The sequence below is a fragment of the Zonotrichia leucophrys genome, chromosome 12 (assembly GCF_028769735.1).
Source record: "Zonotrichia leucophrys gambelii isolate GWCS_2022_RI chromosome 12, RI_Zleu_2.0, whole genome shotgun sequence".
NCBI classification, from domain to species: Eukaryota; Metazoa; Chordata; class Aves; order Passeriformes; family Passerellidae; genus Zonotrichia; species Zonotrichia leucophrys.
The window spans coordinates 10,633,083-10,650,358 of record NC_088182.1 but is presented as its reverse complement, the minus strand read 5'-3'; the positions used below and the strand labels follow the sequence as shown (position 1 = coordinate 10,650,358).

Genomic DNA, 17,276 nt, shown 5'->3' with positions numbered 1-17,276 from the left:
TTTTCCTGAGGGGGAGGTGGGGGTTCTCTGGTCAGGCGTTGAGTCATGATGATTGAATTTCTCCAAGGCTGCCACTGCTCTGCCTCCCCACTGTCCTGCTGGCACTGCCAGGCTTTAGTACTGCTGCTGTCTCACAGGTCCCTCTCCTCTGTGGCCCTGTCACCTGATTGAAGCTGCTTGGGAGTAAGGATTTCTGTTCCAGCCTATCTGACTCCTGCCCTTTTCCTTTGACAGATGCCCACTTTCTCCCGTGTTGTCCCAGCCCGGGGCCCTCTCTCTGGTGGCACCTGGATTGCCATTGAAGGCACCCACCTCAACGCTGGCAGCAACGTCTCCGTGACAATTGGGGGACGGCCCTGTGCTTTTTCATGGTGAGGGGCACACAGGGTGGTGGGCGGTGGGCAACAGGCACCTTCAAAGGCAGTGGGACCCCCAGACAGGGCAGCAGCCAGAGGCCTGGGCTAGGAAGCCAGGAGGAGACCATGGGAGCCAAATCCCCTGGGTGGCCAAAGGTGTCTCCTCTTGAAACCTCTGTGTGTCAGAGGCTGCAGGAAGAGCCCTAAGAACAGAGATTTTTCTCTAAAAGCACAAAGCCCTGAGGCATGAAGTGGATAATTTTTAGATTAGGGATGATAATGGAGCGGCTCTTTAAATATTTTCCTGCGGTAATTACTGGTTATCAGCCCTAATCGCTGCTGTTTGCAGCCGCCGCACGATGGGAACGCTCAGGAGCTGCTCCGTCTTTCCCGCCTGCCTTTTGTTTCATTTCTTGGGTTTTTGTTTTTTTTCTTTTTTCCCTCCTTTCTCTCTTCACCCCCCCAGCTGTTTCAGAAGGGGAGAGGGGCTGGGGCAGGGGGCTCCCTGCTGCCCTGGCCTCCCTCGTGCCTGGGCACTGACAGGTTGTGTATTTCTGCCCCAGGAGAAGTTTTTATTCCCTCCTTTCTCTCTTCACCCCCCCAGCTGTTTCAGAAGGGGAGAGGGGCTGGGGCAGGGGGCTCCCTGCTGCCCAGGCACTGACAGGTTGTGTGTTTGTGCCCCAGGAGAAGTGCCCGTGAGATTCGCTGCAGGACCCCCCCAGGGCACACCCCTGGTGGCTCCCCCATCCTCATCAACATCAACCGAGCAGAGCTGAGCAACCCAGAGGTGAAGTACAACTACACAGAGGACCCCACCATCCAGAAGATTGATCCTGAATGGAGCATCAACAGGTGAATTGCAAGGAGCTTGTGGGATGAATGGGAGACTGTTTCCCGTACGGATTTCCCACTCCTGAGGGGCACATCTCAGTGCTGTGATAACTGCCAGGCTGCACTCCAGAGATGTGGCAAGAGGAGTGTGAGCAATGGCTTGGCACCAGGGCCCTGCTAACTCCTGGCCTACAGTGCTCAGCCTGGCAGGGGGCAAGAGCAGAGAGTACTTTGGATCTGCTTAATTTCAGCTTGACATTTGGTGGCGGCAAATAAAATTAAAATATTTCCCATCGGGGGATTTTTTGAAATGTTTACATATTTTCCTAAAAGGCTTGAATTGGCTGGAGAGGAGATGAAGGAATCCATTAAGAGCTAGTGCCAAGGGAAACCTTCCCCAGGCTGTTGATGAGGAGCAAGCTCCCCAGAGGCATGGCCAAGGTCCCTGGGAGCACTGGGCTTTTTACACTAAATCATGGAGAAAACCTGGCAGAGTTCAGCCTCTCCTGTCACCCACTGCCTCTGTGGTGGAGAAAGGGTGGCAGAGAGGAGCTTGTACTTGGGATGCTTTCCTGTTGTGAATGCTTAGTTGATCTTAGCTTGGGAGCCATCTTCAGACCCTAAACCTGCACACAGAGTGGGATGTCAGTGTTAATCACCAGGTTTTATATCTCTAGCTGGCCCTTGGGTCAGCTGAAATGATTTGACATTGATTCGTGCTAGGTTCTGCCAGCCATGCAACATATGGGTGGGATAAGAGATACCTGGGGCATGGTGGCTCACCTGGGCTGGGGCAGATGGGCATCTGGCTGGAGATGATGGCTGCTTCCTTCCTAGAACTGGGGATCCAGTGCCAAGCTGTCTTTCCTAACCCACTGTCTCCATGTCTCTAGTGGTGGGACATTGCTGACTGTGACTGGCACCAACTTGGCCACCATCAAAGAGCCCAGGATCCGGGCCAAGTACTGCAGCTCTGAAAGGGAGAATGTAAGTGGTGCTGGCTGGGGCTGGGGGCAGAGCACAAAGAGGAGGGATGTTGTCTGTCTGCAGCACAGGGCAGAAAGTGCACCCTTTGCTCTTCAGGTGTGATGGTGTGGAGAGGCTGAGGTCCAGGGGCTGCTGCCCTAAAGAGAGGCACCAATCTCTCCTCCAGCCAGGTGCTTTCAGGAGAGGGTTGAGATCTCAGCATTCAAAATAGTGGAAGGTTTCTGGGACACCTATAGGATATTGACAGAAAGAGCCTATCTGCAGCTTGCCATTCCTTGCACATCCATTGCAGACAGGAGTCTGTCTCTGCCCTGGGGTGAGATGTGATGCCTATTGATAGAACAGAACAGGAGATTCCAAAGCTGAACCCTGTGTCCAGAGCCGCTGCTTTCAGGAGATCCTTGTGGGGTCTGATCCTGCCCACCTTCTTGGGAGTGTGTCTGACCTGGTTCTGTGCCTCCTGCAGAACTGCACTGTCTACAATGACACCACCATGGTGTGCTACGCTCCCTCCATTGACAACCCTGTGCGGAGCCCTCCCGAGCTCGGCGACCGCCCGGATGAGATCGGCTTTGTCATGGATAACGTCCAGGCCCTGCTGATCATCAACACCACCAATTTCGTCTACTACCCAGACCCTGTCTTTGAGCCACTCAGCCCCACAGGGATGCTGGAGCTGAAGCCCAGCTCTCCCCTCATCCTCAAGGTAAAGAGTCTGCGCCTGGGGGCAGAGGTAGGGACATGTCCCTCTGTGGAGGTGGCATTTTGTCTCTTCTGGAGCAAAGATTTTGCTGTGTGTTGGCTTTCTTTAAACATTCCCTATTGCATGAGAACTGACAGTCTCATTCCTTGTCCCCTCAAAGGGCAGGAACCTGCTCCCACCAGCTGCTGGGAACTCCCGCCTCAACTACACGGTGCTGATTGGAGACACTCCCTGCACCCTCACGGTGTCTGAGACACAGCTCCTCTGCGAGTCCCCCAACCTCACTGGCCAACACAAAGTCACAGTAAGTGCTGACACTGGTGCCTTTGCTCCTTGTGCCTCATGTGTCTCAGAATGTCAGTCTTTATCCCAGCACCAGCCCTGCTGTGTGCTCGTCCTTGAATGAGGACCAGATAATAGGTGTATGTGCAAGAGCGTTCCACAGGAGTCATCTTCCTGCTCCCTAGGCATCCCTCTTCCTAATCACATGTTTGGTAAGGCCAAATACTTTGTCACCCTCCCCCACACTCAGCTGGGTGTTGCTGTGCCCTGGCTGGCACTGGATGCAAGGCAGGGGGGATTCCCACCTCTCCCCCTCAGTGCTGGCACATGCTGCAAGGCAGGCTCCTTTGTTTGTGGGGTTGTAGTGCAGCAGTGCTTACGCTCCAGGACTCTGCCATGTTAAAAGGGACCCAGCACAGTCCTCCCCAGGCTCCCCATCCGTGGGGAAACTCGCTTTACATCCCATCTGTTACTGTAATGTTGTCTGAATGAGACATCAAACTCAGTGCCTGCTCCACGTGCACTGGCAGCGTGTGTGCTGCGTGCCATTGAAGCGTCTTGCACTGCTCCTGCCATGCCTGTGTTTGCCCTGGGCTGGGAATTGTGCCCCAGTTCCCAGCACGGTGGGCACAGCAGGGAGGGCTCTCTGTGGCACACGTTCCCTGACAGCAGCTCCAATTTTTACCCTGCTGTGGTGCAGATCAAGGCTGGAGGGTTCGAGTTCTCTCCAGGGACGCTGCAGATCTACTCGGACAGCCTGCTCACCCTGCCCGCCATCATCGGCATCGGCGGCGGCGGCGGCCTGCTCCTCCTCATCATCATCATTGTCCTCATCGCCTACAAGCGCAAGTCCCGGGATGCCGACCGCACCCTGAAACGGCTCCAGCTGCAGATGGACAACCTGGAGTCCCGGGTGGCCCTGGAGTGCAAGGAGGGTGAGGGATGCCTTTGCCATCAGCATGGGGCTCTTTGGGTGTTTCTTACTGCTCCAAGGCTCAGCATGCTCCTACCCTTTCCTTACTGCCTTTCAGAGAGGGAATGGGAATGGGCAGAGCTGCTTTGTCAGTGGCAGTGCACTCATTTTTGGTGGGATTTGGGGATTTTTCCAGTTAAGAAGTTCTTCTCTGTTTCTCCAAGTGGGAAAAAAGAGAGCAAGCAGGGTAGCGAAGGCTTCCTGTGAGTGGGCAGTGGATCTCTCATTATGTGACAGACAGAAGATGTGAAATTGGACAGAATTCCTTGTATGATACTGCTGATAAAACCTAATTGCCCATTATCCCCCTGAGCTGGCTCCAGAGGCCCCGACCCTGCCAGCCACAGCCACAAGCAGCCTGGACACCGTGAATGAAGCAGGCACTGAAAACAAGATAATAAAAAGGGGAAAGAAAGACAAACCTTTGCTCCCCTAAGTCCCCATCCCTCCACATGCCTGTGGATGGCACTGGTGACAGGGAGAGGGGAGGGAGCTGGTGGAGGGGATGGTGTCTTGTCTTCCACAGCTGGCAGATAAAAGGATCTGCTTTTAATTAAAAGGCACAATCTCTTCCCTGCCTTTTCTCTTTTCTAGTCCCACTAGTTACAGATAAGATAGCACGCCTTTCAAGCTGACGGTTTGTTTTTTCTCATCAGGCTGACGAGCCTGCAGTCCTCTGCCTGGCTTTCAGCTCCCTTTAAAGTGCTGTTAATTTGATTTTTCTGAGGGTTTTTTCCCCCCACCCCAACCCCCTTCCCTGGTGCATTTCCAGCACTCTTCTCCCATCAGCTTTTCCCTGTAGGTGCAATTAAAGGTTCAGGACCCCCCTGGATCATGTTCCCCTGGGAGTCACAGCTGCCTCTGCTGGGATCAGGAGGTTCTGGGGTGGGTGTGTTCAAGCTCTTCTCTCAAGTAGTATTTAGGTCAAAAAGAAATTAGGGCAATCTTGTGATTAGGCTAACGTTTTCCCCAAGAAGCTCTGTTTTTGTTCAAACCTTGCTGTTCCTCCCTGCCCCCAGCATCCCTGGGAGGCTGCAAGTGCTGGGCAGGGGGGATTTGACCCCCCTGGGACCTGGCAGTTCTGTTCCCAAATCTGCCACTTCATTTATTCCGGAGATGTCATCCCCACACTCTGCAGCTCAGTTTCTCCATCTGTGAGATGGGGACAGCAATCACAGCCTGCCAGGAAGAGGAATGCTGAGAATATTCATGCCTTGGGGAGGGTCCACCCGTGGGGTGCTGGGGGTGTGATGAGGGGCTGAGTGCCAACGCTGTGTGCTGAGACTCCAGGATGTGTTGTTTAATTCTGCTTTTCCCTCCCTAGCCTTTGCTGAGCTGCAGACAGACATCAACGAGCTGACCAACGACCTGGATGGGGCTGGCATCCCCTTCCTGGATTACCGCACCTACGCCATGCGGGTTCTCTTCCCGGGGATAGAGGACCACCCTGTGCTGAAAGAGATGGAGGTGTGGGTCTGTCTGTCTGTCTCTGTAGTGTTTCACACTGGGGATGTGCCCCTGCACAGTCCCCTGCACGAGCCCCCGTGCCCCCGGGCTGGAGAGATGCTTTGGTTGGATGCTGGCCCGGCGTGGTGCATCTCTCCACGTGGCAGCCGGCGCGGATGTGGACTGGCTGCCAAATGGTTACTGCGTTCTCTGACATTAATATCAATATTTATATTAATATCATTGCTGCTGTCATTTTCTACAGCACTTGCTTTATTCAATTGGGTTTGTTTGATGCCTGACTGGTCGCTTGTTTTTAGCAGGGTTGTCTGACATCGCCTGCTTGCTTGGCTCCATTTCCCCATGCAGAACCCATCCTTGGCATCCTTCCTCTGCTCCCCAAACCAGCTCCTTCTCTTCTCCTGTCCTCCCCACCTCTGTATAATTTAGTGCATGCAATTGCATAGCAATTGCCTCTTGTGTGCTGGGCTGCTGAGGCCACTCTTGATTACAAGAGGAAGGAGGGGGGTGACCTTCGTTTCCCCTCACTGCTGACCCAGCACAGTAATTAATGTCGACATGGGCTTCACAATGTATTTAGGAGAAGTAATTGGCCCTGGTGCAAGATGCACGGTCACTAATTACAACACAACAAGCTCTTACCAACTGCAAGTGCACGTGCTGGTGTTGTACGCCAGCATGGCTATGGTGTGGGCCCTGGCCCTCTGCCTGCTCTGTTTCCCCAGCCCCTAATCCCAGCTCTGGAGGGTAGTGGGGACCCTGTTTCCATGGATTTCCCCTTGCAGCTCAGGTTTCCGGATGCTCAGAGCCAAAGCAGGCGTGTAGGTCTCCCTGGGGCACAGCCCTTCCTGTCTGTGCAAATGCCTGGCTCTTCTCTCACCTCTGCTCTTGCTCTTAAAGAATTTCCCTAAAGAGTGAAAGTGGAAAGGGTATCAAAAAGGGTATCAGAGGAGGAATTTTGCATTTGCTGTGGCAGGCTGGGTGGACTTTGTCCATTTCCAGCTCCTAACTCACAACATCCTGCTTGAGGGAGCACACCAGCTCAGCCTGGCCTGGGAAGCAAGGGGTTAAATTTGCGAAGGGGGAAAAAAAATCCCCAAAAGAGATTAAATAAAGCAACTAGAGTTGTGTAAGCTTCATATAATTTAATCAGGTTTGCTTTTATTTGTCTCTTTACTCAGAGTGTAACATTAGCTATTGCAAGTGACGGAAGGAAGCTTGCTCACGCACTTGCTAATCCACAGTGAGCACCGGTACCAGCTCCCTTCCTGTGCAGGCTTGTGGGGCAGGCTGGCTGCTTTATGAGAATTTAAGCCTGATTAAATATTTAACTCAGTATTGTTCATTTATTTCTGCTAATGATCAGCAAGTTGAACACGGGGACTTAGAATCGACAAGGACTTGGTGGGAAGCAGGAAACGGGAAATAGTATTTTGGAGAGGGAAGTTACAATTGTGAGGAATTTCACTGAACTGAAGAGCACCAATCCAAAGTTTTGATTGAAGTGAAATGATTTGATGTGTCAAAACTCTGTTCTTCATTTTGAGTTGGTGTTTTGAAATGAAAAGTGTTGTTTTGTCTCCAAATACCGACATGAAGTGAAATTTAATGCTTATTCTCCCAATCAGGAAGACAAGGGGGGGAATTAAAGAAAAAAACTGATGTTTTATCACAGGAAGGCTTTTATTCAGAGGAAACCATCTTTTCTAATGGGGAAATGGAGTCTTGTAAAAATGTTTGTTTCTGATAACAAATGTGGTCAGGGCTGGCCAGAGCTGGGCTGCTGATGGCAATGCAGGTGTGAAAGCATCCAAGTCCAATCCCTGCTGGGTCCTATGTGGCCAAATAGGGCCAGAAACACAATTTCAAATGTCTCATGAGTACAGGGACTTTTTAGGGTGTGTCTGCAGTGGGACAGAGACAGATCTCTGCTATTATTTCCCTATCTGAAATCCATCCCCACAAACCAGGGTTTGCTGTTGGTGGAGCTCGGGGTTGTGGCTTTATTTGCTTTCTGTGTAATACCCAAAGCACATGTTTCAGTGACTTGGGTGGGAATTGAGCTGCTTGTTAGCTGAAATTGAAAATGATAATTTGTGTGTGTGCTTGGGAGAGGAGGAGTGTTTGTTTATGGCAGGGAAATGTGTTTATGTGTCTGCACACAAGTGGGAGAGAGTCTTTGTGTGGAAGGGTGTGTCTGTACAGACATATATATACATTGATGCCCTGAGACTGTGTTAACCTGATGCTGGGATTTTACAAACTAGATAACTCTTGTGGAGGAACTGAGACTGATCACCAAAGGGGAAGCTTGGTAGTAGGAATAGACCTAGTCCAGCTGCTTCTTGACCCTTTTTCATAATTTCATTTTGTGGGATTGAGAGTGAATTCAGGGTGTGGTTCAGTCCAGCCACCTTCTCATCACTATCATCCCCATCATTCCTGTCTCTCAGCTTTGCTCTATCCTTGCAGGTCCAGGCTAATGTGGAGAAGTCCTTGACCCTCTTTGGTCAGCTCCTGAACAAGAAGCACTTCTTGCTGACCTTCATCCGTACTCTGGAGGCACAGCGGAGCTTCTCCATGCGGGACCGCGGCAACGTGGCCTCGCTCATCATGACAGCGCTGCAGGGCGAGATGGAGTATGCCACAGGGGTGCTGAAACAGCTCCTGTCCGACCTCATCGAGAAGAACTTGGAGAGCAAGAACCACCCCAAGCTGCTTTTGCGGAGGTGAGTGTCGCCCTGAGAGGCTGGAGCTGTGGGACAGTGCCCAGGCACTTCTGAGCACAGTGCCATGAGCTGGTGTCCTTTGGGGATGCCACCAGGGATGGCTTTGGTGTTGGCTGTGGCAGTGAGAGCACTGAGTCTGTGGTTAAACATTTCCTTGCTTGTCTGTGTGCAAGTGTGAGAGGGTTGTGGGACTACCTGGCCCCAGCCAGCTCAGGAGCACCCGTGGGATGTTCTCACTCCAGTATGGCCTGTGTGGGCTCATGCTGCCTGGGAAGGAGACAGCAAGGTGCTTGCCAGGCTGGTGCAGGTAGGGTGCATGCTGCTGCTAGGCACTGTGGTGGGTTGCTGTAGGTCACCTGGAGAAGGGAGGGTGACCAAGTGGTCCCCCACATCTCTTGGCATGTGGGGCAGCTCCTGCCTTGCCTGGTGGCTGTGTGGATGCCAGCATGGGCTGGCAGCAGGCAGGAGTCCTCCCTTCCCTGCTGCCTCCTCAGGGCTTACCTGCCTTGCCAGTCACATGGGGGCTTTCCTGGGAAAGTCACTCAGATCTCTGCGAGCTGGGAGTCTCTCTGGGCTGGGGGAAGTGCGAGCAGGAGGCAGCCTGCCAAGCCCTGCCGTGAGTCTGCCTGCCCCATCAATATTTAACGATAGCTCTGAGCTCTCCTTCATCACGGGCTGATGAATATTGAAAGATACACCAAGTCCTGAACAAAAACTATTAATAAGCTCCACTGGTTCAGCTCGAGGCCCTTGGTGCCATCTTCTCCCTTTGCACACCATGTGGTGCCTCCCCATGCTGACACCCAGCAGCCTGGTGCCACCAGCCTTCAGCAGAGATGCGGGGATGGCTGAGAGGCGCAGGCCTGACACATCACCAGAAAGGCTCTAGAAACCCAGGGCATCCTTCAAAGATAAACTGATGTTCATGGCATGGCCAGACTGGACAAAACCTGTCAGGTTTTGTAGGCTTGGCCCTGGGGAAAAACCTGGAGAAGACCCAGATGTGACTGGTCCCAGTTACATCCGTTGCTTTTTTACTCTCTCTGCTTCATTTACATTACAAGGGTGCCCTTAATGCCTCAAAGCATCTCATTAGCATGTGTCAGAGGGGGTGTGTTGTGCTGGTGATGGCTGTCTGGGAGTGGGGTGGGTCTTGGAGGTGCCAACCACTGCTCCCCATCCCTGTCCTCTGACTGCATTCTTAGGCTCTTCCAGTCGTTCCTTCATAACACCAGGTTTCACTGAAATATTTAGAATGCATTTCCAGCTCCTGAAGTAAATCAATAAAATATAAATAAAAGGCATCACGAGGAGGCTGGCAGCAGCAGTGACTGAGCCATGGCAGCAGCACAGGGGCAGAGCCCAGCCTGCACCAGTGCCCAAAGACTGCCAGTCCCCAGCCACAGTGCTTGAGGGCCTCTGCAGTTAGGACAGGGATAAGTCCCCTGGCCAGCACCTTGCTTGTGCCTCCCTGAGTGATATTTAACAAAGAGACTGTTCTTGAAGCCATGGTGCAGAGAGCTGTGCTTCTTTATCTGTTTGATTAGCCTTGGGTGTGAGAGTGTGCTTACTGCCCAGGGCAACTGGATTAGCATTGATCTAACTGGGGAGAGCTGTTACTTATTTATTTGGTTGTTGGATAATCCCCCCATTGCTGTGGCATCTGGCTCTATCATGGATAAAGACAAACATTCTCCAGAGCCTGAGTGGTGGCACTTCAGATAAGCATTATGGGCTTGTCAGGTCCTTTCTAGGGCCAGGGAGGATGTCTGCTGAATAGCTGCAGTCCACTTCTCCCCTGGCTTTCTCTCCATGTCCCTTCTCCCTTTTTTTGTTCCATGTGGTGGATTATTCTTGCCTGGTGGGGGCATGAAGCCTTCTCTTCCCTGAAGGCTCAAGTAATGCTGTTCTCAAATGGTTTAAGGAGATCTGTGCTGTTCCAGGGAGGACAAAAAGGGCTAAACCCCATTAGCACAAGAGAAAACCTCGGAAGGGACCATATGACACTGAGTCAGCTTGAATAAACTCTGGGAAAGTGGATTTTCTGCCCCAGCCATCTGGTCTTTGGGAACTGCTCCTGGCCCATCTGCTGGGCATGGCAGTGCATGGAATTGGGCAGTGGGACTCCTTCTGGTGGCTCTAACATTTTGGTTCCTTCTGGATTTTGTTTCTTGAGTCAACCATTTGTATTTGTTTCCCTGGGGCAAGAGGAATGCAGCAATGTCCCTGAGGTTATTAGTATTGCTTGTGCTTTCAGGGCCATCTGCATTTGCATGTGGCTGATCTGATAATTAATGGGTGGATAAGCTGGAGGTTTTAGGAGTGAAGGCCATGTTAAAAATAATGGACATGTTAAGGGAGTTTTACTCTTATGGCAGCGAGATAAAGTGTGGTGCAGAGCCAGGCATGTTAGCTGCACCTGTAGGGCTGCAGGGTTCACAGGGTCTGGTGTCACCCTCAGCTCCCTCCATGCCTCCACGTCCCTCTCTCTGCTGGGGTGGCACATCCTGGCTGCAGTACCAGGACCACGAGGTCCCTCATTCTATTCACACATTTCACACCCATCCTGAGGGATCCTGCTCTCCCTTTTGTGCATGGTCCCCAGCAGACACAGGCAACTCCCTGGGCCTTCCCTGTTATGCTGCTTTGGCATCTGGATTTGAACTGTGCTGCAGGAAACTAGGGGTAATACATAGGTTTTCTCAAGGCAGCTTTGCCTGCCTCCTTTAGCTGTATATCCAAAAGCTGAGAGGCACAGCTCCATTTTTAAATTTCTTTTGGAGCAAATGAGTGCAAACTTGCAAACTCCTACATTACCACCCCACTCCAAGGAGACACACAGCAACCCTAAACTCACCATGCAGGCATGGAAGGGTTAAATTCCAAGCCTGGCACAGTGTCTGTGTTCCAAAAGTACATGGAAAACAGGTTAAGTTTCCAACCACTGCTCTTACTCCCTCCTTCTTTAATCCCCTTGTTTTCAGCTGAATTAGTAGTGAGGATAAGTTTGATCAAAACCATATTTGGGTCAAAGTTTCCAGACCTAAATCTGGTTGTGGCTTTAACCAAGGCCATGTACCGGTGCACTGGTGGTGGTCATTGTCCTCTTGCTCTACTATGGCTCCTGGACTTTGATGCTTTAGGGATCAAGGGCTGCCTCAGGGGTTGCAGGGGAGTCCCATGTCACCAGTACTGGTGGCCTACATAGGACAATGGCAGTGCTGAGTGCGCTGCAGGACAGAAGGCAAAAGCAGCTCCCAGGTGGGGAAAGGGGCTTCCAGCTACATCTGTCTTTGCCATGCAACCTCAGCCCTTCTTTCAGGTTATCTGTGGAGCTTGAGGTACATTTGGGGATATTGTACTTGGCTTAGGTGCCTCATACAATCCTCCTGTGGAGAGAGCTGCCTGCTTCCAATGGGACATCATAGAAGAAACAAAGTTCACTGAAGTAGAAGGTACCAGGGAGAAGCAGAAAGCTTCTCATCCATCCCCTGGTGAGACTCCCAGTGGGACATGGCTGAGCTTGTTGCAGTTCTCCAAATACACTGGAGACCAATTTGCTTTTCTCTCCTGGGGGCTGCTGATGGGCAGGCTTTCCAGCAGAGCTTGTGCTGCCTGCTCGTGCCCCTTGTTTTGAGCCTCCTTCCCAGATGAAGCCTTTTAAAGCCAAGAATAATTTAGCTACAGTCTGAGAGTGAGGGGGCAATGGGTGAGATCAGAGATCTTTAATATTCTGTGCTGATGGCTTTGCTCTCTACCTTCCCTACAGGACAGAGTCAGTGGCAGAGAAGATGCTGACAAATTGGTTCACATTTCTGCTGTACAAGTTTCTGAAGGTGAGTTTGGGAAGGGATGGCAGCCCCATGTGGACAGGGAGGTGGTTCCTGCCTCACTGGGCCAGGCAGCATGCTACCCAAAACGCTGGCTGACATGGTCCTGAGCATTGCTGCTCCCTCCCAGAGCAGAGATTGCTTACCAGATCTCTGTTTCCATCCTGGTTTTCTGAGATGTCATTCTGGTCTCCTTTTTGGGAAATAGCTGAGATTGGGAAATGAAATCCAGATTGGGATTGCTTAATGCATAGTGGGTTTGAGATTTTAACAATGGTGCCCTGAGGAAAGATAAATCTGAAGCAACTCAGCTGAGTCTTGGAGTGGTCCCCATTCCTCTCTTCTTGCCTTTGCTTGTGTAACTCAGGAGGAAAAAGCCCTGAGAGCTGATCCTTCTGCAGGCATGGCTGTGATCAGGGCTGTTTCTGCCTCTTTGAGTTGTATTTGATGAGTTGTGCTATGTAATGCTGCTCCTTTTCCTTCATCTCTCCAACACTGAGGTTCTGTGGTAGGGGAATTGTTTCCTGCAGACATCTCCACTTCTGTTGCTGCTTCCCCTGACAAAGGTGCCCTGGTGGGGATGGATGTCTTGAGGGGCTTGTTGACAGCTAGGGACAGAGCTTTGAACTGCACATGCATGGGGCTGCAGAGCCTTTTAGCTTTTATTCACCTGTTTCCAATTTCATTGGGGTAGGAGAAGAGGACACCACAGTGTAATTCTGTTTTTACCACTGGTGCATTTACCCATATTGAGGACATTTATTCCATCAGCACCAGTGCTTCCACCTGCTACAGCTGCACCAGTTTCCATGCAGATAACACAGCAGCAGCTCCAGTGCATGGACCCCAGGCTCAGTCCTGCTGCAGCTTTGGGATGACTCCGATGGGTGAAGGATACCTGCTTTGTCAGGCAGCAGGGCTGTTTCTTGGGATGCTGCCTGGTGTTGGTGCAGTGAGACTGGGTGGCACACTGCTGTTTTTGTGGGATTTCATCCCTCATTAAGATAAAGAGAGTTTGAACTATTTCCAGCCAAGAGATGAGAGCGAGCAGGAGTCTCAGCAGAACTCAAGTGATCGTCAACGAGAGGTGATTTATAATATCACTTACATGCTCTTGGCTGTTTGCCTCTGTCGAGGAATAGCCTGTATCTCTAACAATCTATCTAGCATGCTGGAGCTTGCTTGCCGGGGGTGGGAGAGGAGAAGAGCTGTGCTGGTCATAGGGAGATGTCAGACCTCCCACTACCCCTTTGTGCCAAGGCTTTGTCCAGCAGGGCCCTTTGGCATGAGCAGTGCCCAGTGGGATTGAGTAGAGCACTGGCAGAAGGCTCTTTGGGCTCTGTGAACTTGGTGGGACAGGCAGGAGTAGCTCTCCTTGTGGATAAACTCCTCCAAGGCTCCTTGAAGTGAACAAGGTTATGCTTTGGCTGAGCAAAGTGCAGTGCACAGCCTATGAACACCCACAGCAGAGTTTGGGGACTTTGTATTTTTGTGTGTGACCTGACATCCTTGACCTGTCCCTGGCTGAACTGGGCCATGCTCAGAAGTCACTTTGGATTAGCTCATGCACCATCAGTGTCCTGCATCTGTCCTTGTCCCCCTTCAGAGAGGCTTCTGGACACATTACCAGTTGTGGAGCAGTTCTGAGGATAAGGAGTAGCAGGTGAGAGGTGTAGGGATGGTGGAACCAGGGCAATGCCTCTTTATAAAAGAATCCTTGGCTACACCATGATTTAGACATGGGAAAACACCTCCAGTGCCTGGGTGGTAGCAGCAGGAGAAAGGTCTGATCTAGGGGCACCATTACAAGAGAAACATACACAGAGGGCCTGGATGAACTTGCTGGCTATGAAATTTGTTACACTGGGATTCATCTCCTTGGGAAGTGGTTGAAACTCCACTCCTTGAGTCACTTGAGTTAAACTGCAAGGGACTTGAGGATGTGCTCATGCCCTCTTCTGGGTTGTTCCCACCAGAGGAGACCCACGAGGTTGTTTTCACCTGTCTGTGGACAGTGAGGATCACAGGTGGCAGCAACAGCAGGAGAGGGCTGTGGAGTAGATGGAGAGTATCACAACAGACAGCTTGGCAGCAGGGAAAGTGCCCCAAACTGCAGTGATTGTGCGTGTAAATGAGGCAGACAGCCATGTGCCCAGCTACTGGGTCAGCTCTCAGCAAACCTGCCCTGAGCAGAGCAAGATACACTGGATGAGGGATGGGGACAGGCGCAGGACAGCCCCTCATGCCCAGGGCCAGCAGCGTGGGGAGCCAGTGAGGGCTGGCGCTTTCGGGAGGACCCTGTGGTAGCATTTATCAGACTCTTAATGAGACACCTCAGGGAAAGGGAGATGGATAAATAGAGACAAGAGCTGAAAAATGCACAATATTAGGTGCCTGATGAGCTAGATCTAGTCAGTGAGACAGTTTGGGAATTAGCTGGCTTGTCTCAGCCTGCTCCCAACATATCAACACGGGCATGCACAGGGTGTCTGCAGCTGCCCTCCTCCAGCCTGGCTCACATGGAGAGCCCCCAGAGCTCCGCTCAGTCAGGTTCCAGCAGTGAGCAAACTGCATAAGGGCTGGCAGGGTGGGCACAGTGACATTTGGGGACCAGGCTGCCCTTCATCAACCTGAGTGACCACCTGGCCACATCTCAGTGGTCTCCTGCTGTATTTTATCTGATGGAGTTCATCCCAGGTCAACTGCCCACCACCCTGTTCATTTTGTTGGTATCTGTCAAAGATGATCCCTAAACAATCCTCATCTGTATTGTCCCAGTGAGCTGTGACCCACAGCAGCACCTTGGCCCTGGTCTTCAAGAGCCAGTGGGGACAGTGAGGCTGGGAGTGAGGTATTGCATTTTAAGGGTAGGATCCACACTAGGAACAGACACAGAAGCCAGTGCAGGAAAGACTGAGCCCACCTCCCTTGGTGTGAATCCCTAGAGGTGGGTGCAAAGCTGCAGATGTCGGGGCAGCAGCTGTGCCTTACTGGAGAGGTGAAATCTGTGGGCTGAGACTGTATCAACCATGGCAGTTTGGAGCAGGCGTCCTGCTCCAAGCCATCCTGCATCCACTTCCACAGACTTGGGATTTTCACAAGGAGTTTTTGCAAGGAACCAAAAAAGGGAATTTAAGTCCTTCCACCAGAACCAGAGGGGTAGGCTTGGGTTGCCCTGGGACCCCTGGGCTCTCACCACTCTGCAGCCAACCTCGCCTTGCAGGCAGTCGGTGCTGTGCAGCCTAGCACCCACTTGGGTCTCACTTTTCCAAGCTGACTTAATGAAGCCAAGTTTGCAAATGAAACATAATTTCAAAGACAGGCATGTTGTCGGAAGGTCTGGGGATGATGTATGCCTGTTCCTGCTCGTTAGCAGCTGTCTCTTTAATTACCGCAGATGCTAACGAGATGCTAACAGCATATGGTGACAGAGAGAGCAGCCGCACTTTGCACCAAAGTACAATTTATTTGTGAGGCGGCCGGGAGGGAGGGATGAGGGCTAGTGGGGTAAAATCTGCTGGGACTTCTCTCCATCCTCTCTGATCCCTTTTTTCTCCCTTAGGGCTAATGCCTGTACCTGCAAGGGCTCATTGGGATGCAGCTCAGGGGACGTGTTTGGGCCCTGGGTTATGAACGGGTGTCCACTCCCAGTCCTGCTATGCCAAATCCTGGCCCCAGGCTTGTTGGTGCTTCCAACCCTGGCAGGTCCTTTAGTGTTTCTGAATCCAGCATCCAGTATGTTTTAGGGGGAAGTGTCTGGTCCAGTTTCCCTTCTCCTTCCTCACATGTATGAGATAGATGCTGCTGTGGCTGTCTGGTAGCTAAAGCTGGCTCTGACTACAAGGCCTTGGCAGTGGAGATGTGTAGGTGGCAAATGGAGGAAACCTCATTGCCTGGTTCCCTCCATCACCTAGAGACTCAGGGTAGGGTTGTCTGTGGGTTGCTCCTTTGCTTTTCCTTTCCAGTGGGTCTGGCTGGCTGTGCCCAGCTGTCATTTGGAGAAACCTCCTTTGACCTTCTCTCATGTGGGACTGGGCTCCTGGCAGGTGTCAGAACTGCATTGTGATATCTGGCCAAGAGCCCCCAGGCTGTCACACTGCAGTGTGCCTTTTCCAGTCCTCAGGTCTGGAACGCTATACCCCATACTCAAGGTCCCCAGATTCAATCTACTCTTCAGTAGACCTGAAATGACCATTTTTAGCTCACCTTTGGCTTGCAGAATGAGCAGAATTCACCCAGAAGTGTCTGGAAGCCCTGGGTGTCTGAGGTTGATAGGCAAACAACTTCCAGGGGGTTTGGAAGGAGAAAGTGAGTTCCTTCACAGGATGAATTTTACCATGGACCTCGCTCCTTGCAGTCTTGAGCAAGGGATGAAGACTTTTTATACTGCCATGTGTGGGGATTGATGCTGCAGGCCATAGGAGGCTTCTGACATGGTGGTGGTTCTTGAAAGGCAAAGATGGTGCCTGGCACCTTCTAACTCCTCTCTCTCCTCTCGTCCATCCCCCTGTGCCACAGGAATGTGCTGGAGAACCACTCTTCATGCTCTACTGTGCCATCAAGCAGCAGATGGAGAAGGGACCCATTGATGCCATCACAGGAGAGGCTCGCTACTCCCTCAGTGAGGACAAGCTCATCCGGCAGCAGATTGACTACAAAATGCTGGTTAGTGCAAGCAGAAGCTCAGTGGTACTGACCTTGCCAGGACTGCCAGGTCCAGCTATTTACAAGATCTTGGAGGCACACAAAATACTTTTAGAAAGAATTTTGTCTGTTGTTCTCTCCAGCATTCCTGGGGTGCCTTTCACTCTGTCTGAGTGGGGCCCATCTCAGACAAGGTCAGAAGCAGGGCCTTTCCTTGGTAAGGTTTGCTCTTGCCATGGGCCCAAGGAAGCCAAACATGAACTAAATCCTGCTCCATATCTTTCCAAGCAAACCCCTGGCAATGGCAGGTTTGGGTGGGAGATGTGTTGAGCTTGTGCTATATGGAGCTCATGTTTGGTGGGGATCAAAGTTAGAGCTTTGAGGTTACTGCAGGAGATGGAGAGATACTTCTCCTCTTTCTTCTTGAGCCATGTCCTCTGTCCAGCTAAATGATAAGCCAGAGCCTTCCCCAGG

General features: G+C 51.7%; 1 protein-coding gene across 1 annotated transcript in view; it reads left to right on the top strand.

Moving 5' to 3' along the window:
- PLXNA1 (plexin A1) overlaps positions 1-17,276 on the top strand; it is a 113,334-nt gene that overhangs the window by 81,903 nt on the left and 14,155 nt on the right. Inside the window, exons 15-24 of the mRNA XM_064724456.1 lie at positions 235-371; positions 1,041-1,208; positions 2,081-2,174; positions 2,641-2,880; positions 3,038-3,181; positions 3,860-4,094; positions 5,457-5,599; positions 8,072-8,328; positions 12,098-12,164; positions 16,677-16,823. Coding sequence (XP_064580526.1) covers positions 235-371; positions 1,041-1,208; positions 2,081-2,174; positions 2,641-2,880; positions 3,038-3,181; positions 3,860-4,094; positions 5,457-5,599; positions 8,072-8,328; positions 12,098-12,164; positions 16,677-16,823 — 1,632 coding nt within the window. The remainder of the gene's footprint in view (positions 1-234; positions 372-1,040; positions 1,209-2,080; positions 2,175-2,640; positions 2,881-3,037; positions 3,182-3,859; positions 4,095-5,456; positions 5,600-8,071; positions 8,329-12,097; positions 12,165-16,676; positions 16,824-17,276) is intronic.